This window comes from Mauremys reevesii, linkage group 11 (genome assembly GCF_016161935.1).
Source record: "Mauremys reevesii isolate NIE-2019 linkage group 11, ASM1616193v1, whole genome shotgun sequence".
In the NCBI taxonomy this organism is placed as follows: Eukaryota; Metazoa; Chordata; order Testudines; family Geoemydidae; genus Mauremys; species Mauremys reevesii.
The window spans coordinates 11,264,142-11,286,563 of record NC_052633.1 but is presented as its reverse complement, the minus strand read 5'-3'; the positions used below and the strand labels follow the sequence as shown (position 1 = coordinate 11,286,563).

Below are 22,422 nucleotides of genomic sequence, written 5' to 3'. Positions count from 1 at the left end.
TCTTGTTCCTTTTCCCTGTTGGAATCACTGGGTATGTGGATTTTATTGGTTAGTTTGTTGCAGATCTGTCTTTCTAGCTAGAACTATAGCAAAAAGGGCTCAAGGGGGTTGATCTGACCATTTTATTTTTGATTTTGAAATGTTTGCTTAATAAACATGCACTTTGAGATTTGCACAGAGCTGTTTGAATTTCAACACACAGATAGATGGATTAAACATAAGAATTGGGATGGGCCCCTACAAAGGTTGTTGGGCTAGATTATAGACAGCAAATAGCTCTTTTCCAGAGTCTACATGAAAGAGCAGATGGGATCCCAAGAGGTCAAAACACTAAGCAACATAGATCCCTTCTATTCATCTTGCTCTGTATCTGCATTAGTTTATCAGTATACTCGCCTGGGGGCTTGGTCACCTCAGAGTAATGATCAGCTTTCACTGGCAGACATAAGTAACCGCTACTTCTCTTGTATTGCATTCAGTTTAAAAACGAGTGGCTGAATTAAATTATTGAGGGATTGATCCGCATGAAAGGAGGTGGAATTGAGCTGTGATAAATAGTCTGCACAAATTGGTCTTGGGCTGGATTTGAAAGCCTAGGGCAGGGGTAGTCAATTATTTTTTTTCTGTCAAGCTATAGTCCAGGTTCAGAATCCAGAGAAACATTTTCACACCACAGTAATTATAATAAGTAAATAAAAAGATCTCGCAGTCTGTTCAAACGTGTCTGGTGGTCCAGTCTTGGCTTGCAGTCCATCTATTGACTACCCCGGCCTAGGGTGTAAAAATGTAGGAATCAACATAGATAGTTCAGTGAAGATCCCAGCTCAAGGCACACAGGATGTTAGAAAAGGCCTGGCTAAATTCAGAAGGGAATAAAGTGTCCTCATTGCTCTGTATTCCAGTAAAAAATGATTTACCTTCACTATAGCTAATTTTGATTAACTGACTTAAAAGATATGGGACTTCATCCTCGGCTGGTGTGATTTGCATGGCTCCATTGAAGTCAGGATGGTGAATGCAATGGCTTACTGTTTTGACTTGCATAGATACAGGTGTTAGCAGCCACCAAGTCACTGGGTGAGGGTGCGGCTCTTCACAAAGACCTGAAAAAATGCAGTGATGGGTAGTAAAGGTGATTAGAAATATGGTGAGGCCCAAATGAATGGGACATGGCAAAATAGGACTGTCTGAAAGATGAAAGGCTTGTGAAGGCCATATCGAAAATGGTTAGCCCAGGGTAGTTAATCATCGGAACAGTTTAGCAAGTGGATTCTCCCTCACTGGAAATTTTTAAATCCAGAATGGATGGTTTTCCTAAAAAAGATGCTGTAGTTCAAGCAGATCTTGAACCGGGAATTAATACAGGGAAGTCCTATTGGCTGGGTTATGCGAGAGGTCCAACTAGATGATCACAATGGTCCCTTCTGGCCTTAGAATGTATGAATCAATGAGTTTTAGCAATCCCCACTTCCTTAGGAGAGGCACAGATCTGAGTTTAGGATTTTGCGCTGGTCTCACGTCAGAAACGAGGACATGAGGAAAGAACAGTGACTGTACTGTGGGAACAGCTAAGCCTGACTTGACTACCCTACTTCTTGATGAGTAACCCAGGCTTTTCCGCATCACTTTCCAGAGTTGTGGTTTGTAACCTGTACCCCTTTGTGAAGACCGTGTCTTCCCCAAACGTCACTGTGCAGGAGGCGGTTGAAAACATAGACATCGGTAAGTCCATGGGAAACTGAGAGAACAAACCTTTCACTGAGGGCTGACGTGATAGCTATGGGAAAAGTGATAGCTGATGAAAGGCATTGATCTCTGGTCCGTTAGCGACCTCTGTCCCTCTTCCTGGGAGACTTCATGCATCCATAAAGGTCTGCAGTGCTGATAATGATATTGTCACTCTAAGCCCTTTTTTGGTTGATCTGTACTACCGTGTTAACACAGTTCGCTCAGGTGGTCGTGACCATTTGGCAAAACATTTATGGCAATTTCCAATCGAGGAAGGGTAAGTGTAGACCAAGCTTGGGTGGCAGAGTGAAATGAGGATGCCCTTCAGGAATAGAATAATGAAAGTTACAGTAACACAGATTCATTCCAACTGACTGGAGAGCCGCACTGCTCAGCTGGTGGAATAGTGCAGTCTGTCTTACAGAAGCACCGTGTGTATATGCGGGGGCTTTGTTTAGAAGAGGCAAGTTGGGCAGACTCTCTTGCAGTGTGGAGAGCAGGTTAAGTGTCTTCCTGCAGCACATGGCAATGCAATGAGAAATAGATGCTTTGGGGAAGAAAAGCTAAACAATTAAAAGCATCAGGAGGATCACCATTGTAAGGAGCAGTTACAAATGCAGGGGCTTGTCTTTGTGCGCCATTTACTCCCTTGTGAAATTGGGTAGGACCCTTGATTTGGTGCCATCTAGGGAGGGCTTGCAAATGTGGATTTCTCTCTGATACGTAGCTTTGCTCCTCATGTCAGTTACTAACCTAACAGGACAGCATCCCTGTTCAGCGTGTCATGAAGAGAAAGCTTCTGAATGATGTCCTATCTCTGGTGTCTGCTCACCAGGTCTCTTGCAAGGACCAGGCATCTTATGCGATCAAAGATATTTTAATAGCTGTGTGTGATTGGGTTTAAGAGGGAAAGGCGATCTCAGAGCTTACATACAGGACCATTAATATTTGCAAAGGGCTTTGAGATCCTCAGATGGCAGGCACCATAGAATATTAATAAAGAAGGGAACCGTGATACCTTAGCTCTAGGTCAGAGGGCATCAACCTTACGCTGAGATGTGAGTTTCCAAGTATTTTGGATATGGAAGAGAAATGTTACACACTTCTGGGTTTCTTTTTTTGAAGGAGGAGTAGCCCTGCTACGTGCTGCTGCGAAGAACCATGCTCGTGCGACAATCGTGTGTGACCCTGCAGATTATACCTCTGTGGCTGAAGAGATGAAGGCATCGAGTAGTCAAGACACCTCCTTGGAAACCAGACGTCAGCTGGCCCTGAAGGTCCGTCCTCTTCTTTAGAACAAATTGTGCTCCGTTTGGAGAGCGTGTCCTAGAAACCAAACGGTCTTGCCTGTTTTGTCCTCAGGCATTCACTCACACTGCTCAGTATGATGGCGCGATCTCCGATTACTTCAGGAAGGAGTATAGCAAGGGGGTAGCCCAGCTTCCGCTGCGTTATGGCATGAACCCCCACCAGACCCCCGCGCAGCTCTATACGCTGAGGCCTAAGCTTCCTCTGACTGGTAAGACAGCAGGATTGCCTGAGCTACAGCAGCGGAGTCCACCCTGTGGCCCTCCAGGGTGACTGCTGGGAAAATGTGTATTTGATTCTGAATTGGGAATGCCTCCCTGAGCTGTGCTCTGTGACTTTAAAAGGGAAGGGTTTTGATCAGCTCAGCACACCCTGGGCAGCCCCAGGACAAGTTGTGCGAAGGTATGAGGCTGGAATGTGCTGTGCCGCTGTTATCCCTTGGTCAGTAGCTCCCCCAGTGGCTGCCTGCTGTATTGCGGGGGAGTAGGCCGAATGCAGTTCTGGCTGCTTGCTCCCCTGCAAGGCTAGGGGAAGCCCAGGGAAAGTAAGTTTGGTGCTTGATTAGTGTTGCCTGATCCTAGGCAATATATGTATTTATTTCCCTAGGGTTAGGCAGAACCAGTCAAGTGCCTAACTTGTTCTCTAGGATTTTTTGTTCCTCGTTTATTTTTTTTAACTTTTCTAACTAAGGTCTTCTGTTTTATGCTTTTCCAGCTAGTTTCCTGCAGCAGTTTCCTTTCCCTATCCCCATGATAGTGGAACATACATAACACAATTAGGAACAAAATAAATCCTAGCAATGGATTGCTAGGCTCGTTACTAGGTGGAGATGGTAAAATTGTTAATGCTGCAACAAAGGCAAAAGTGTTTGATAAATATTTCTGTTCTGTTTTTTTTAAAAGAAGCAGGATGATGTGCTGGTATCCTATGAGGATGACGAAGTACTTTCCAGCCTGGCACCTCGGTTCTAGAAAGATTTGTTTCCATTACAGTAGCAGGCTTGTTTTGTGGCATGATGTTTGCCTGGGATTGAAGTGTCTTGCAGTTGCTTAGTTTGATTGCCACACAGCAAAAGTCTCTAGAGTAAAGAGTTGGTTGTTGAGTAGGAAGCACTTTGAAATTAAACGAATGAACAGCGCGAGAGACAGTAGCTGTCATGAGGAAATTCAGTATCTACAATTTGTTTCTGCGAGTTTTACGGTAATTTCATATTAAAGGGTAGATCCTTAACTGGTGTAAAACTATGCAGTTCCATTTAAGCCAATGTGTAAGGACTGAGTTGCAACAGCTTATTTTGTCCTAACTTATTACTAAAATCCAGGACGAAAAATCTTTTACTGTTTCTTAAAACGTTCTCCTTCCTCTTCTCCTTATTTAGCATCCTTTCGACATCTGTGGCTCTAAAATTTCACCAATCGGTTACTTTCTCTTGTTTTTCTAGCTGATCCTTTAATATAGACAGGGCTTCTGTTTCATGCTTCTCTAGATAGTTTTCTGCTGTTTTCCCTTTCCTTATCCCCGTGATATGAGAGTGACCCTCAAATATGGTGGGGATAGCTCCTTTTTTTGGTCTCATAATAGTGTTTGCCATGTCACTGTTCAGAAGTTCTGGCTTTCATGCCTCACGTGTAGGCAGTATGCTAGTAAGAAATGGTCTTAATGATTCACATTGCCTTGTAGTTTTAATTAAAGAACCTCATAAGAGACTCAGACAGGAGTTGAAAGCTGATTTGCTAGCAAGTCTACATTGCATGTCAGCAGAATGATATTGGTTTCAGGTGTCCTAGTCTCCTTCAGGAACACAAGAACAATTTTTTTCCCCCATCATCCTTCCAATTCCCCCCCCTCTCCCCACCCCGGTTCAGAAACACAAATACAGGTGGTTCTCTGTGTTTATAGTTTTGAGTGTGCAGATGCCATGGTAGTATTAAAATACGTAGGGATTATTTCACATTTGGGGCACTGTGAGAGATTGTGCTCTTCTTCTGGTTTAGCATTTCTGATTAAAGGTCCGGATTAAGTGCTTTGCTGAAAAGCATTTGCTTAACTTTATCCCTGAAGTCAATTGGACAGCGCATGTGTTTAAAGTTAGGCACGTGGTTGAGTATCTTGCAGAATCAGGGCCATATCCACTGAGTTTTTTAAATAAAAAAAAATAAAAAAAACAAAACACCTTGGGTTTCTGGGAAGACTCGCCACAGAGGGAGCAAAACTGTACATATTTGAATAAAGTATTTCCATGTTCTTTAACCACTTCTATTACAATGTCCTCTTTAGAGATTAGGGCTCCACACTGCTAGACTGTATATAGACAGGAAGAGACAGTTTGTAACCCAGTTAGACATGGGAGACTAATGGGTGGGAGAAGAAAGTGCAATTCCTATTTTACAGGTGGGGAAACTGAGGCATGGGGCTACTAGTGCCTAAATGCCTGAAGATCTGGTTCCTAACTCCCATTGGAATGGGAGTTTGAAATCAGTGGGAGTTGGCTGCCGAAGTGCCTTTGAGGATCAGGGCCTAAGTGGCTTGTCCAAAGTCACACAGGCAGCCTGTGGCAGAGACCCAAACTGCATCCAGTTTTCCCAAGTCACAATGTAGTGAGTAAACTGCAGGACTGCCCTTCCTCTGTGGGTGTCCTGTAGAATCTTGGCCTTGTGTTTGGGCTCCACTCAGTGCACTCCATGCTATACAATGTCCAAAGCAGCTGGGCAGAAAACAGCTCGTTCTTTCCCTACGTGCTCGGTGTGTTTAAAAGAAAACAGCTTGTATAATTTTCGGTTCTAAGCAGTAGCAGTTTACATTTAAAATAACTTATACTCAGTGTTCAGGCTCCTTAGAGAGAGGGGCCTTCGCCCTTTAATGTGCATTTATGATCTGTGTGCAGTTCTCAATGGATCCCCTGGGTTCATCAACCTGTGCGACGCTCTGAATGCCTGGCAGCTGGTGAAAGAACTCAAGCAGGCTTTAGGTATTCCTGCAGCAGCTTCGTTCAAACACGTCAGTCCTGCAGGTAAGAGGGGGGTCTTATTGATATTCGTCTTATGGAAGAAATACAGGCACTCTGTTCTTTGAATGCCACTGCAGTGTCCTTCCTCTCGCCTCTTAAAATGCCCCAGCAGCTTTGCTGATATGAAGGAGTTGGACCAGAATATAGTTCTCATTTTCTTCTTCCACCGTCTTTGCTCATTTTATCCACCAGGTGCTGCTGTTGGACTGCCACTCACGGTGGAAGAAGCTCAGGCCTGCATGGTGCATGATTTACACGCGACCCTGACGCCTTTGGCAACTGCATATGCACGAGCAAGAGGTGGGATGGCAAGTGAAAAAATAATCTGTGCAAAGAACTGAGAAGACCAATAGTACTTGTTCCTGAGCAACGTGCTGTGTGGTTCACAGGTTCTTCTCTTTGCAAGTTTATGGTGCTATTTAGAAGATCCGAGTAGCTCTTGTGTTTTTGTTTTTTCTCCAGAAGTGTCTAAATAACTCTGTTGATTAATGCGCAATCCATTCTCCTCTTGAGGGACCTAGATTCAAATCAGGATTGGCTCTCAGTCAAAGTGAGTTTAGCTAGTTCAACCAACTCCTGCTTGTTTTCACTTCAGAAATCTCTTTCCTGCTTTTGCTGGCAAAATCTGGACAACCAGAGAACTGGATTGGAAGCTCTCAGCCCTCAACTGTGGGTGTGGTACTGTTGAATCGTTCACAAAGAAATCTTTTCTCCCAACCGTTCGTTTATATTTGAGTTTAAAGTATTGACAGAAACAAAAAAAGGAAGGCTAAAAAAAATGTTTGCCCCTTCTCAGTGGCTCAGATTTTACTCTTGATATTTTGATGTCATTCTGCTCATTCTCCCATTGTCTATCATGTTCCAGGAAAAGCAGGTAGATAAAATCTCAGTTTCAAAAGGGAATAATTGACACACACCCAGTTTTGCTCCACCAATTTGTAGGTCACCTCTGATGGTCATTGTTCATGTAAAAGCACTACTACACGATTGGCATTCTCTGTCACGATTCGAATGGCTAGGTTGTTGCGGGGTAACACTGAAGACCATTGACCTGACTGAATAGGAAACCTCCACAGTGTCATCTGCTGCGATTTGTCTCTGGTTTTAAATGAGCACCAGTTCATTAAATATGAAATACAAAATGGCTTTGGTTTTGCTTAGAAAAGTCAGTGTTATATAAAACGTTCATTACAGAAGCTTTGTAAGTGAGAATGTAGAGAAGGAAAATAGGTACCTACAGAAATATTTTAAGATGGGTTTTGTGGCAGGGAGGCTGCCTTAGATTTTTTTTTTTCCCTTCCTTGTGATTCTTAAGTGTCCCTTTCTTCTGCTTTGTGATGAAATTAGCAAACTCTGAGGAAAGAAACTGAGTCATGAATGGTTTGGTGGGGTGTAGGTGTGGGTTTGCTTGTGTGCTGCGGTTGAATCACTTTTTAAACATTATTTTGCAGGTGCTGATCGGATGTCTTCATTTGGTGACTTCATCGCTCTCTCTGATATCTGTGATGTCCCGACTGCTAAAATCATTTCCAGAGAGGTTAGTAAAAGAACGGCAAGTTATTCTGCAAAGGTGAAGAGCTCTTGGTGAACTCATTGGTTGTAATGGCAATTCCATTCATACTTTTTTTTTAATTGGTCCATTTTTGTTTCTGTCCATTTTATTCATTTGTATTTATTGGTCCATTCCAATCATTTAATATCCAGGGTTCAGAATTTAAACCAGTCTTGATTATTTTTTTCAAGCTGTGACTCATAAGTGGCAGCAAATGTGAAAACTGAACAATCAAACCACTAACTTCCAAGATGGATCATAACCTTCATTGTCCACTTAAGCAAGTCTCTAAACCCCTGATTGTATTGTAGTAATAGGTGATTCAGCAGCTCTGGTGGAACAGTAGGGAATTCCTAGTAGTCCCTACAAGTGCCTGCCTACTTCTTCCTGGGGAAAAAGGAGTGCATTTGTAGATTGCTGCCTACCCAGTAGACTGAGCCTACGAACCTATAGTACTCCTAATTCTGCTGGGTTCCCCTTTGCCCGTGTAACTGAGCATATCGCATAAGTCACTAGAATAGATGACAACCCTGAATGCGAAATTAAATCAGACAATGTTAATACTTAACCAAACAGTGTTCATGTTTGTTGTAGGCTGAACTTCGTATCACTGAGCGTTATTTAAGAAGGGAAGAAAGCAGCGTATGAATGAAAAGGAAATGTATCACTTTATGGCCCTAAAATAAACCACTTCTGTCAGTTTTTAATTCTCTTTGGGCCAACGCGGTTCCATTCTGTCACTATTTGTGTCCTCAAAGTATCCGAGAGTTTGAAATAATGAATGGGTTTGAAAGAGGAGTTTCTTTGTCTGTCTCTGACCAGTCAGAGCTTGGGTCCAAAAGGTGCTGCTCCATATCCGCATACCACTTCTGTTGTGTAGGCAAGTGTTAGTTGTTTTTAGAAAAGAAAACCTGCCATCATCAAAAAAGTGCCTCTTCTGAACCCAATTAGACAAATACATTCACAGAGGTACCAGGACTTTTATTGATCACCCTGAATTTCAGAGATGCTCAAAGTAAAGAGAACGTAATACAAACCTGCCTTCTATATAGTAGGTAAAGTATTTCCAGTATGCCATTACAAGAAACCTGTCTCGAATAGATACAGGAATGAATTCACCCATAGGAAATGTGTAGGAGGTGTGTTTCCATTGACTTCACTGCGGAAAAACACATGCTCCTGTAGGCATTGTGGCACCCATCCATATGGTTGAAACCTGCAAACACATAGCATGTGAGTATCCTGTTGTCCTTAAATGGATTATGCTCATTTGTAATGCTACTTGCACTTGTGCATGTTTGCAGGGTGGAGCCCTCATCCAAATTATATTGAAGTCCATAGTCTCTTGTTGGCTTCAGACCAGGCCTCTAATATGTTTCTAATGACAGTATCTAAAATGGCATATTAGTGTTGCTCTTTCCCCTCAGGGGCTAATGCTGTGTGTATGTGTGTGTTGCAGGTATCTGATGGTATAGTGGCCCCAGGCTATGAGGAGGAAGCTCTCAAAATCCTCTCCAGAAAGAAAAATGGGAGTTACTGTATCCTCCAGGTGGGTGTGCTACATGTTTCATTTTATTTGTGGTCTAAGTGTAGACTTCTCGGCCCACCCAAAGCTCCATCTTCATTATAAGCTGCTTTTCTGTGGCCTTCTCTCCATACTACTTGGAAATATTGTTTCTACCAATCAGAGTTCACAGCGCTAGAACTACACACAGATAATGCCTGAGCCAAAGCCCATTGAAGAGCATGTGAACGTTCCCATTCAGCTAATTGGGTTTTGATTCAGTTTGGGATTAGATTTCTAAAGGATCTAGAATTTCACAGAGTGGCATGTCCATGAAGATACAGTAAAGGCTTATATTAAACAGGACATTTTTCATAATGTCTTCATTGATTTTGTTGTTGTTGTAATGATACACACATTAGCAACAGTACTTTACAGAAATACAATTTCTGGACTGCTCTCCCCTTCGCTCCAACCTCCCTATCTGTTCCTGACATTTATAGATACCTCCCCTGCCATCTATGAAATTCTCCAGCTTTGTCATTAATTTTATAATTGAGACACCCATTTGGAGCAATTTGTTACATCAGCGCGCACAACCTTTTAAAACTACAAAACAGATTCTGTAGGATCTCAGGATCAATCTGTGGGTACAACCAAAGACAACAGCAAGCTCTTTTTAAAAAAAACACCATATTTGAATCGCATGTGATGAAGAATAATCACGTTGCAGGCACAGTTTAGACGCCGTGGTAATGCATGATTCCATATTATGTTGATAGCAGTACTTGTCAAATATTTAACAAGACGCTGTCAGATCATTCAAATTCCCATCCCCATGCCCCCTGCTCACAAATGCTGAGGAGCGTACATGTGACTTTAAATTCTGCCAGTTTCATTGTAGATTCCATAGGAGATTTTATACTATAGCCAAAGGATCCATGTAGCTCTTATCCCAGTCCCTTTCTGAGAGGCTGATGCACACAGGAAAGCTAAGAACTTAAGTAGCAGCACGTACAAAAATTCCAACTTTAGATGAGGGGCGGATTCAAGCATTACTGTCAGAGGAGCTCTAGAAGGTGGCTCAGGTGCTTCAGGCAAGCAGGAAAGAAATTACAGGCAGTCTTGAAGGCTGATTCCTCCCAAGTTATATCAGTTTTGCAAGGATGCACTAGTAACTAGTAAATCTTTAATGCTTGAGAGACTCTATCACTGCTTGTCACCAGATTCCCCATAAAGGGACCTTATGCTTGGTGTTCGGCTTAATGTTAGAGTGAAGAGACAGCACACATTCCCCAAGTCCTGCTTCTGCTCCACCATCTATGCCCCCGTAAAGGTGGGGGAAGTCTGCAAAGATGGTTTTCCTCTTCCACGGCCACATGGGAGGGGGCAGTTCTGTGCAGGGAAGGTCTTTTCTGCTTGTGGATCTTTGTGGGTCACAGTCTGGCCCTATGTGTCTAAACATCCAGTGTGCACACTCCTATCATGTATGTTCTCCCTTAAAGTGACACTTTGTTCTGGTGCTGAGAAGTTGGTGCTCCAGTTTGCTGGTACTATCTCTGTTTTGGCATCCCATCCCCTTTCCACTCATCTGTTTTGGATTATGTAAAAGATTTACATTGTTTTTTAAGGTAAACTGTTGCTGGAAGTCAGATTTGAAAGGGTCATTGCTGGACATTGGATCGGAAGGGTTCAAAGAGCGTGAAGCACTACTTTCTATTTGTCTGCTTTTAGATGGAGCTTGATTACGAGCCAGATGAAAATGAGATTCGAACCCTTTTTGGGTTGCATCTCACGCAGAAGAGGAACAATGGCGTTATTGATCGGTCCCTGTTCAAGAACATTGTTAGCAAAACCAAAAATGTAAGTGTAAGAGAATTTGGTGAGAAATGAGAGGACTGTTTGAGTGAACTGGTGGGCTCCAATCAGGAAAGGAAGTGAAGTTCTATCATAAGAGACCCTAAAACGTTCAGGCAGACTTGTGTTTTCAGCAAAATGATGCACTGGGCCAAATCTACTCATGCAAGTAGAGCCATTGCCTTCGTTTTAGCTACTTGTCTGAGTAAGATGAGCAGGATCTAGCTCTTTATTGCTGATTATCAAGATTATAAATAGGAAGTTCCTCTTTTAATTTCCACAGTTCCACACTAATATGGTAAGAAACCATTGTGGTCTCATTCGGAGTCACTGTTTAATAGTCTCATTGGTTTGCATTGTGTTGTATAAACTCCTAGATCTCTCTGTTCCATCCACAGATGGTTTACACATCACCAGTGGGCAGTTAGTTACATGTGTTTTACATTTGTCCTAATTTTTCACTGAAGTAGCAGACCTATATGAATGTAGAAATAGTCAAATATGTCAAGGGGAGCTGAGAAACGTCGTAAATGGGGAAACAGTTTAACAAATTAGTAGCAGAATGAGTGTAAAATAAAATTGTCAACAGCATTTCAAATAGGGTGACCAGACAGCAAGTGAAAAATTGGGATGAGGGGTGGGGAGGTAATGGGAGCCTGTATAAGGAAAAGACCCAAAAATCGGGACTGTCCCTATAAAATCAGGACACCTGGTCAGCCTGATTTCAAACTATGGCCTTGATCTGGCAAATATGTTGGCACAAGCTTAGCTTTGTACATGTGAGTAGCGAATTCAACTGGACTGTTCACCAGTGTAAAGTTAAGCAAGTGCGTGAATGTTTTCAGAATTAGGGCCAGTCTTTGACTGTCAGTCACTTAGCTGTCAAGACCTGAGTTTAGGGTTGGTTTGGGCTACAAGAACTGATGACATTAGTAGATAATCAGATTGTTGGTCATTTTTAGTCATTTTGCTCTGGTATTATATAGCTCATGCAGTGGTTTTTGGTTTGCAGATTTATAGCCCATTGCAGAACATTTTAAATCTCAGTTATTGAAGTGATACATTCATTATCGCTTTCTGTTGTTTCAGCTGCCCGAGTCTGCTATCCAAAATTTGACTGTGGCCACCATCGCTGTCAAGTACACTCAGTCCAATTCAGTTTGCTATGCTAAGAATGGGCAGGTAACCAAACAGGGCTGCTTATGGGGGAGTATACTAGTATCAGCCAAACTGGCCTATAGTACGTTTTGTCAGGCACCAGCTTTAAAATCACTTAGTGTACTGGAAGCTATTAAACAAGTATAGGCAAGCTGGCTTAGCCCAGGTCTACACTAGCGGGGTGTGTGTGCGGGGGTCCAACCTAAGATATGCAACTTCAGCTACCTACCTAGCGTATCTCAGGTCGACTTACCTGGCCGTGAGGATGGCAGCAAGTCGACTGCTGCCGCTCCTCCGTCGACTCTGCTTCCGCCTCTCGCGAGCTGGAGTTCCGGAATCGACGGGGAGCGCGATCGGGGATCGATTTTTATCGTGTCTACACTAGACGCGATAAATCAACCCCCGATAGATTGATCACTACCCGCCGATCCGGCGGGTATTGAAGACCTGCCCTTAGACACTGTTACGTGGAATAGTAGTTCAAGTTCTGTAGCTCACAAGTGGCCGCCAGTGAAAGCAAAATCATGGCATCTTTTCACAACCAGGGAATGGATGGTGATTTAGGGACTAAGGGATCAAGCTTGCAAAGCATTAAACACTTGAATAATTTTGTTTGTGTTGTTAAATGTTTGCAGGATCAGGGCCTGAATCATTGATTTTTTTTCGAAATCTTCTGTCCAGGTTTTTATCAGGGGTCTTTTTGTTGGTGGGCATTCATTTGATAAAGGCCTTTTAAAGCATTAGCATGTGAGAATGGGTTTCACACCTGGTGTCTGACTGTGTTTAATTTAAAGGCAACCGCAAAGGATATATTTTAATTGCCTTATTTTGCTGCTTTATGATGTATAAAGAAGGGCTTTTTGCAAGTAGATGAGGTTTTTATTCTGTTTGTCTTTTAACTGTGGAGTATCAGGAATGTCAAGTATTCCTTGATTTTGATGGAAGACTTACCTTGGGGGTGGGCTTTCATGTGTGTTGTCAAAAGTTACACCATAAATGAACAGATGGGGTGTGAATTTTTAACAGAAACATTTGCTCCCAGGTTTCAGAGTGGTAGCCATGTTAGTCTGTATTAGCAAAAACAATGAGGAGTCCATGTGGCACCTTAGAGACTAACAAATTTATTTGGGCATAAGCTTTCAGAGTGGGTTTTAGGCCATGAAAGCTGATGCCCAAATAAATTTGTTAGTCTCTAAGATGCCACAAGTACTCCTCGTTCTGTTTGCTCCCTGGTGTTCTTTAGGCATTGTATTTAAATGTTACCAAAGGCTTTTAAACAGACTGACTGACTGAAATTCATTTCCCCTCTCAATTGCTTGCTGTTGTGATGTCATCGTTCCATTAACCCTGTGAGACAAAACCAGAATTTCTCACATTCTCTCCCCCCACCCCCAACATATACACCTCTACCCCGATATAAATAACGCGACCCAATATAACGCGGCAAAGCAGCGCTTCGCGGGGGTGGGGTGCAGGGCTGCGCACTTCGGTGGATCAAAGCAAGTAATGCGGTAAGATTTTTTGGCTCCTGAGGACAGCATTCTATCTGGGTAGAGGTGTAGAAGCAAAATCAGGCACAATCCCAATTTATTTCCTTTGCATGTCACCTTTAAAGATACCTTGTTTAATCCATCCTCATTGTTATTCATCTGAATGCACCAGATTGTCATTGTCTAGAGTTAAAATGCACCCCTGCGTTACTTCACTGTATTTTCTGGTGTCGTGCTACATAGCTCTGACAAGGCATTTGGCTGGAAAGTTGGCATTTTCTCTCCCTGAGGTCTCTGTCTCTGAAAGCATTCATTCTGGTTGCCCCAGGACAAAGGTCTGATTAGCCTGAGTTCCTGTTCCTCTTCTGCGCACGCAGTACAGCAGCAGCCCCATCAACCCCTGTTGCCTTTTTAGTGATGAGCTTAATGTGCTACTGCAGATGTTTCTGCAGTGGTTGGAGTAATGCATGTCCCATCTGTATGTGAAAAGGCCCTTGTGATGGATGAGAAGTGGGCTAGAATCATGTCTGTATAAGCAGAATTCCAGCTGGGTCATTGCCTTAGGTTTGCTTGATAATATGCTTATGCACATTCATGGGAAAATCTCTTAGCCAAATATACATGTTTCTCTTCTTGGTTTTTGTTGTACATTCTGCCTTTATTTTAATGGAACGACCAAGATCTGATGGTTGGAAGCAGAAGCTACACAATTTCAGACTAGAAATAAGGTACAATTCTTTTTACCAGTGAGGGTAACCAGTGGGTTCTCTAACACTTGCGGGCTTTAAATCAAAATTGAATGACTTTCTAAAATACGCTACTTCATGGGCTTGATGCGGGAATCACCTGGTAAAGTTCTGTGCCCATGTTATTCAGGAGGTCTATGAAATGCCCTTGGGGATTCTAAGGCCTGGTCTACACTGCGGGGGGTGAGGGGGGTGGAGGGGGAATCTATCTAAGATACGCAACTTCAGCTACGAGAATAGTGTAGCTGAAGTTGACGTATCTTAGATCGAATTAAAATTACTACTTCATGTCCTCGCAGCATGCCACGGCTCCCCTGTCGACTTTGCTTCTGCCTCTCGCCGAGCTGGAGCTCAGCAGTCGACGGGGGATCGATTTATTGCATCTACACTACACGCGATAAATCGATCCCTGATAGATCGATCACTACCCAGCGATCCAGCGGGTAGTGTAGATGTACCCTAGGAGTTGACATCACCCTCCCTTATTTTTGAGGTACACATAAAGGAGATCTTGTGTCCCTGCATATGGCATTCCAATTAAGAAGTTACCTAGCTCAAGCGATTTCCTGTATGCAGTGCTGTCTGGAGATAACTGACTTGCTGATCACTCACCATGGCTTTAAGATCAGCTTTCTTCCCTGGAATATTCAGTGTTCACCTCCCCAGGTAGAAGCTGAGAAGGGAAACTTGATTGATAATTCATGACAAAGTGTCTTAAGACATAGTCTAGGCATGTGATGTGTGCAGTCTCTGGACTACTGGCTCAATCCTACACAGTGCTGAGTGCTCCCAACTTCCATTCCTTTGATTCCCATGGGGTTGCCTTACCTACAACCCACCTCTTTCAGAGGAGCTTTTGTGTCTCAGTGACCCATGATTTCTTTCAACCAGATTGGTTTCTTTGGGATTGTATGTGGAACAGATGCTGCAAGCAGGGCAGGTTGCTAATTAGGTTTGGGGAGGATTGGGGTGGGAAGAAGCATTTGTGGAACTGTCACTTAATTTTCAGTAAACCAACTTTGCTGCTTCTAGTAAACCAACAGTCACCAAGAATTGCAGGAAGGCCCTTCTCCCTTACTTTGTCTGCTTTCCTACAATGGCAAAACCAACCATTATAATGCTGGGCAGCATGTTAGTTCTCACTCCTTAATGACACAGGAAAAAGAGGACGACTCAGTGGTTAGAGCACTGGGAGACCCAGGTTCATTTCCCTACTCCGCCACAGACTTTCTGTGTGACCCTGGGCAAGTCATTTAGCCTCAGCTCCCCTGTCTGTACAGTGGGGGTTAATAGCACTACCTCACAGGATCACTGTGAGGATTAAGACATCAAGATTGTAAAGCGCTCAGAGATCTACTGATGGAAAAAGCATGATATGAGAGTTGGATATTATCAGTATTACTAAATTTAAAATCGCAATTGAGCCCCCCCTTTCCATTCAGAGTATCTTAAAGATACAACAGGCCCATTTATCTTTGATTTTAAATATTGTAGACATTTTTCAGCTATCATGCTGCATTTTGTCCACTCGGGAATATATACTGCAACATTCTTTATAAGCTAAACTTTAAGAGGGTATTAGACTTCGCTCGTTACTCAGAATGAATCCAAGGCATGAAAGTAGATCTCTTAATTTAGCCAGACGACATAGGTTGCCAGGGAAATAAAAAAGATAAAGCTCTGATGCTGAAACTGCATCAGCGGAGGTAGTTTTCTGTGGCCAGGTAGAACCCCACTGACTTCATCGGGGTTCTGTGTAGGTACAGGGCTTCTTCCGGGGGACCTGCAATCTCCACCCAGCAACTGCAGTCCATTGTTCTGGGGCGGCTTCCCTCTTCTATCCTTACCTCAGGGCCTCAGCCTGCAGGCCCTAGCAGCCAGCCAGGAGCGCTCTCTATCTCCCCCGGTCCCTGCTTGCAGCACTGAATTGTCCCAGGTGCTGGGGCTTCTTCACCCTACTAGGAGCCTGGTCCCCTCCCCTCAAGTTCCAGTCAGCTTCTGAACTCTGCTCTGCCTGCGGCCATTCTTATATGGGCCTGCTAGGCCATGATTGGCTACTCCTCTCAGCCCCTTTCTAATTGGCTGCCTCCAGCACAGGTTCCCTAGGGCTGCTTTTAACCCCCTTTTCTGCCAGTGAGGGGCTGCTGCCCCATCACAGCCAGTCACTCAGTTTCCCCATCTGTAAAATGATCATACTTTATAAAGTGCTTTTGAGATACGCTGATGAAAAGCACCATCAAAAAAAGCCGAGCACTTTTTTTGTTATTTCATATAATGACATTAATAACATTGCTCATATTCAACTCTATGGATTTATTAAACACAGTAGCAATAAATTAATTATGAGCAAATGATAGAAAGTGTCAGCCCAAGAAAGACCACAGCATGAGTCCTTCATTTACTCTTTGGGGGAGGTGTGTTTTACAGCTCTGGTAATGAGTTCACCTTTTACATCTTGATGAATGAAAAGGCAAATGATTCATTTCTTTCTACTCAGCCTTTGACTTATAGTTTCAACATCTGTTGCACTCTAGCTGCGTCGGAAAGTCTGAGGCATTGGCCAGGGCTGCTGGCCTCAGCACAGCATCTCCACGCTAGCCCGTCTGGTTAACTCTTCAGTCTCGGCTTAATGGATGCAGGAAGAAACTATGAATGGGGGTTTCTACTTTCCTGCGAGTTTTGATTTTGAAATAGCTGGGGATGTATGCCCAGCCCAGCCTTGCAAAGCTGCCCTGAAAAGCAACCAGCCCAAGCACAATCCATTCCACTCCCCTGCTATAGCAATGAAAATGAGAGGGGGGATTAGTGCTTTACCGGTACATCAAAACAAAATGTACTCACCCTGGGCCAGGGAGCTAATGAGACTTTTCAAAGGGTGGGTGGGTGGGGGAGGAGAGGGGGTGGTGTTAATGAACTCTTCAAAGGGTGGGGGTGTGCGCACGCACACGCATTATGCTGTGTGCCCAGTCTCAGGTAGTCAGCCCCATTGAAGAGACAGAGCTAGAGGAGCAGGATGATCATAGATTCTGGGGCCCCTCTGATCATCTAGCCAACCTCTTGCATAACACGGTCCTACGATGTCCCTGAAATAATTCCTTGCTGAATTAGTGTTTCTCTTAGGAAAAACATGACCCTTGGGAAGTTGTTCTGGTGGTAATTACTCACTGCTAACAATGTACTCCTTATTTCCAGTCTAAACTTGTCTGGCTTCAGCTTCCAGCCATTAGGGGGCTGGCCTGGTGGGACTCAAGACCCCAATTCACCTCCCTGCTCGGCCACAGGCTTTATTTGACCTTGGGCAAGTCGCCTAGGCTCAGATCCAAGGTATTTAGGCACATAGAAGAGTGGACTCACCACTGGTTCGCCCCCTCATGGCTGGGCGTGGGCACAGCAGCTCTTTCCTCCCTAGCATCCACGGCCGCAGTCACTCCAGTCCTGTGGTGGTCTCACTTCTCATGGCTTGGCCCTCCAGCCAGGTCACATTTAGCCCCACAACACAGTCCAACAGTCAGTCACCCTAATCCTTACATCGGGTTTTCGGTCCCCAGCTCTGGACCCAAGGTCCCTGCATCCCTTCGCTCAGGGCTTTAAATTGTCCTCATTCCCCTTTTGTCAGGGGGCTTCATGCCACCTTCCCAGCTACTGAAGGGGAACCCAGACCCATTTGCTACACTGGGTTCCACTCTGGGGACCCTAGGCTGAGCAGCCATGTTCTGCTCTGTCAGATACCTTGCTGCTGCTTCCCTGGACTCTTTCCCACCAGTAGCCTTTCTTCAGGCTTTTTCCCCTCCCTGACAGCTTGCTCCAATCCTGTGTCTTCCCACGATCTCAACCAGGCTTCGTCCTGGTCCTCCAGTCTCCTTCCTGTTCTCCTCAGGGCTCTCAGCTACCAAGAGTGACTGCAGGGTAGTACACTTGCAGCACTGAATTGTCCCAGGTGCTGGGGCTTCTTCACCCTACTAGGAGCCTGGTCCCCTCCCCTCAAGTTCCAGTCAGCTTCTGAACTCTGCTCTGCCTGCGGCCATTCTTATATGGGCCTGCTAGGCCATGATTGGCTGCTCCTCTCAGCCTCTTTCGGCTCCCCTGCAGCCTCTTTCTGCTCCAGACGGCCTCTCTTTTCCCCTCAACCAGCTTCTCCACAGCTGGGCTTCATCTTTCAGTAGGCCTGGCTTGCTCTCCAGGTGGGTTAATTGGCCTCTCAGGCCTACATTAACCTGTTCCCCTCCAGTGTGGGTAGGCAGACCATCCATAAGGCACCTAAAATCAGTGGACATTAGGCACCTCAAGACCTGTAGCTTCTGTACCTCAGTGCCCATCTATAAAATGGGACTAATAGCACTGCCAGGAGTGTGGTGAGGATCTTTCATTGGAGATTGTGAGATGCTCAGATGCTACAATGATGGAGGCCACATTAATACCTCATACAGACAGGCACATAACTGTAAACGTGATACTGAAGGCTGTGGGACTAGCAGTAGTAAGCACTACGCCTGGTAGTAATTGTGTGCTGAGTCTGGCCCTGCGTGTGAATGCCTTCAAAGAACAAGGCTACGCGGTTCAGCCAGCGCACGTATACATTAAAACCTAACTTGTCATTTTGCGCCGTGTCCAGATGTCATGTGGCTCACTGGCTTTTGCTCTGCGTGGCTTCCCAGCATGCTCTCTGCTGCAGAGGGGGGCAACGGGATGCATAACACAAACCCCAGGGACACCTGTTTTAAATTCACTGAGGTGTAAAAACATCACACCAATGTTTCGACACCATGAACCAGGCAATACTGTAGAATGAGGAGTGAACCTCATCCTCGGGGAGGGGGAGGGGGAGCGGCTCCAGGGTGTGCGAATGACGTACCCAGCCCAAAGCATGCCAGGGCTTTATAAGCAGGAGGAGCCAGCGGGGCTGGAGACTGCAGGACTTGTGACAAAAGACGTGTCACAAAAGTGCAACTGGCCCTCTAGGTGGGAGGGGAATTCAGCAGTGTAGTCCGGAGGGGGTGGGGGTGGTATTTATTTATTAATTTTTTTAACATGATTAATTTATTTTAATTAATTTTTAAAATAAATGATGATTTTATTTTAATATTGTCCCCTCTCCTTTAATGGTTGTGGTTTGCAGTCGGCCATATAGACTGGCATGCGTAGGTGTGCAGTTAATGGCGCACTTAGTTAAACAGTGCAAACTGCTGTCAGGGCTTACAGTGCAGGAGAGCAGAAGATTCTCCAGAAATAGGAACTCCAGGATGTGCCCCAGTTGAAGGGAGAGAAGGAAAAGTTATATGCTGAGTGAAGAATCTGTCTGACAAGAGCAGGGCTTGAGGAGGCAAAGCAGATACACTGCCTCTTTCATTCTAGGTGGCTTGAAAAGGTCCCATTTCAAACGTTGCTCCTGCCCCGGGGCCTGGTTTTATATTAAACTCCAAACCCACTAAGTAAGGGCTCGGTTTAGTGTGCAGCTATTTTAAAATCCTCCTCTTTCTGGCAGATGGCAGAATAGGAAATGTATTGGCAGCTGCAAAGCTTTGATGTTTCAAGTTATGCCCTGATTTGACAGGCCAGTTGTCCAGATCAAATACTTGCTTTTCCTCCTTATCAGGCATGACTGGGGCTTATTTGTAATATGCCAGAAGTTGCATCTAACCCATATAGTGGTTTTATACCATGCCGACCATGGCGCCTGGAGAGATTACACCCGCAGGGGTGGTCTGGGCACAGACCTGAATTCTCTTTCCAATACCTTTTTCCAGGAACAGGTAGGATGGCTAGAATCTCTCACCAGCCCATGTCATTCCTAGAGCAGACAAAGCGCTTTTTAACTGAAACCCAAAACTGCATGAAACCTTTTTTGGATGTGACAGTTTAACTCCCTTGGCAGAAGGTGCGTGCAGGTACTTGTCGAATTCAGGAAGCAAAATTTAGCTAGTCCGTTTCTCCAGCTGTTAGCACAATAGAGATCTGGTCCATCACTAGGGTGCTGTGGTAGCACAAATAATAATAAATAGTGACAGGGCACGTACTGAATGGGTGAGAGAAACAAACACCCTTGTGGTGAGGGTGGGGTCAAGTAAATTTTGTGCCTAGGCTAGAAAATGTTGATTTAAGAAAATTGAGAGAGATACTAGTAAGCGTGGGGTGGGGAATTGAAGTAGTTGAACCTGGGAGCCACATAAAGACAATATGGACAGAGCCTGTTCTCAACACAGTGCCGGTCCTGGTTACTTGGGTCCCGATCCTGCTGCTTGTTGCACACAGGTAGACCCCAGTGTCCACACAGAACCCAGTTATGGAGCCCCAGTGAAGTCACAAGTGCTGGGATCTGTCCCAGATGCAAGTTGCAGGCTGAAGGGCTTAGGTATCTCTAGAACACTCATCACCATCAGGGGAGGGACTGGAAGGCTTTCCTCTGCCTTCATGTCTGTGAATAATGGCTCTGGGGTTGGGGCTGCTCTGATAAAGATCACAGTGCGCGGGGACGTGCGTTGGCTGCTCATTACAGAGTTCTGCATGTGCTGCAGGTTATCGGTATAGGGGCAGGCCAGCAGTCCCGAATCCACTGCACACGTCTTGCCGGCGACAAGGCGAACCACTGGTGGCTGAGACAACACCCCCAAGTGCTCGCCATGAAGTTCAAAGCTGGAGTGAAGAGGGCGGAGATCTCCAACGCCATCGATCAGTATGTCACCGGAACCATCGGCGAGGTAACGTGCCAGGATTTTCCCTAAAGACCGTCCAGGAGGTTCTGCAAATTTTCTTGTGGGATCAATGTTGATGAATGGACCAAGGCTATGGCTACACTTGCAAATTTGCAGCGCTGCAGCAGGGTGTGAAAAAACACCCTCTGCAGCGCTGCAAATTGCGGCGCTACAAAGCGCCAGTGTAGTCAAAGCCCCAGCGCTGGGAGCGCGGCTCCCAGCGCTGTCCGTTATTCCCCACAGGGAGCTGGAGTACGGACAGCGCTGGGAGAGTTTTCTCCCAGCGCTGGGGCTTTGACTACACTTAGCGCTTCAAAGCGCTGCCGCGGGAGCGCTGCCACGGCAGCGCTTTGAAGCGCTAATGTAGCCATAGTCCAAGGCAGAGATTCCTGAATCGTGTGGGTGGTGTCTTCCTTTGCCCCTTTTTTCCCCCTTCCATCTCTCATCCCAGTCTTGCATCACCGTCCCGAGAGGGCTGTATCCTTTCAGATCACACTCTTTAATTGTTGTTGAGAGAGAGGAGCCTCTCCTTGTTCCCGCCTCACTGGGCATGCTTCCTGGGTTGCACTCTTTGTCCCTCAAAAACCAGAGGTAATAACTAGGGCCAGATTTGGGTCTTTTGGTTAGTGAAGCCACCCATCTGTCTCCTGTAGTCAATTTGTATAGGGGGAAAGTTGAGCGTATTGGGACAGGTCAAATGAGATCCAGCTTGTTAATGGCCAGAGGTCGTTCGAGTTTGAGAACTATTTGGCCTGTGTGAAAATAATCTCTGCCCAGTTCCTAGGGGAGACACATTGTCCACACCCCAGGTGCTGCCCCCACAATCATAATCCCTGCAGTCCTAGGTACACAAGTGGGCAGCGAAGCTGTAATAGGCTTTCGCAGCCAGAGGTAGCTGGAGGGCCGTTACTACTGGGCAGCAGCACTTCCAGGACCCAGCTGAGCATGGGGCCTCTTTGTGCCAGGTGCTGGACAAATACACAGAGATAGGCTTTGCCCTGAAGAGCTTCCACTATAAATAGACAAAAGGGGGTGGCTGGAGAGGCACAAAGATGGAAAGTGACTTGCCCATGGTCACATGGTAGGTCAGTGGCAGAGAGTCAGGGGATACAACCGTCTCTCCTGATTTTCCCCATCCACTGTGTGCTGCAGTGTAAGGGAGCATTGACTTTCCACCTGTTCAGAGGATGTCCGTCTCCAGGGCTGTTTTATTGGGCAGTCTCCAACGGGGACTAAATTAATTCATCTTAGAAAACAAAGAATAAAAGGTTCAAAGTATTGCCAGCACTTAAACTTTTCCTACTGTATTTTCACTCTGCTTTTTGCAGCTCATTTCTATGGCTGCTTGGATTCCCAGAATCAAACTGGGTCAGGCTGTTGCAG

General features: G+C 45.0%; 1 protein-coding gene across 1 annotated transcript in view; it reads left to right on the top strand.

Annotated features, from left to right (window-relative positions):
* ATIC (5-aminoimidazole-4-carboxamide ribonucleotide formyltransferase/IMP cyclohydrolase) overlaps positions 1–22,422 on the top strand; it is a 30,935-nt gene that overhangs the window by 6,582 nt on the left and 1,931 nt on the right. Inside the window, exons 5-14 of the mRNA XM_039494680.1 lie at positions 1,634–1,722; positions 2,854–3,005; positions 3,091–3,247; positions 5,921–6,046; positions 6,236–6,343; positions 7,495–7,580; positions 9,055–9,144; positions 10,834–10,962; positions 12,046–12,138; positions 20,863–21,045. Coding sequence (XP_039350614.1) covers positions 1,634–1,722; positions 2,854–3,005; positions 3,091–3,247; positions 5,921–6,046; positions 6,236–6,343; positions 7,495–7,580; positions 9,055–9,144; positions 10,834–10,962; positions 12,046–12,138; positions 20,863–21,045 — 1,213 coding nt within the window. The remainder of the gene's footprint in view (positions 1–1,633; positions 1,723–2,853; positions 3,006–3,090; positions 3,248–5,920; positions 6,047–6,235; positions 6,344–7,494; positions 7,581–9,054; positions 9,145–10,833; positions 10,963–12,045; positions 12,139–20,862; positions 21,046–22,422) is intronic.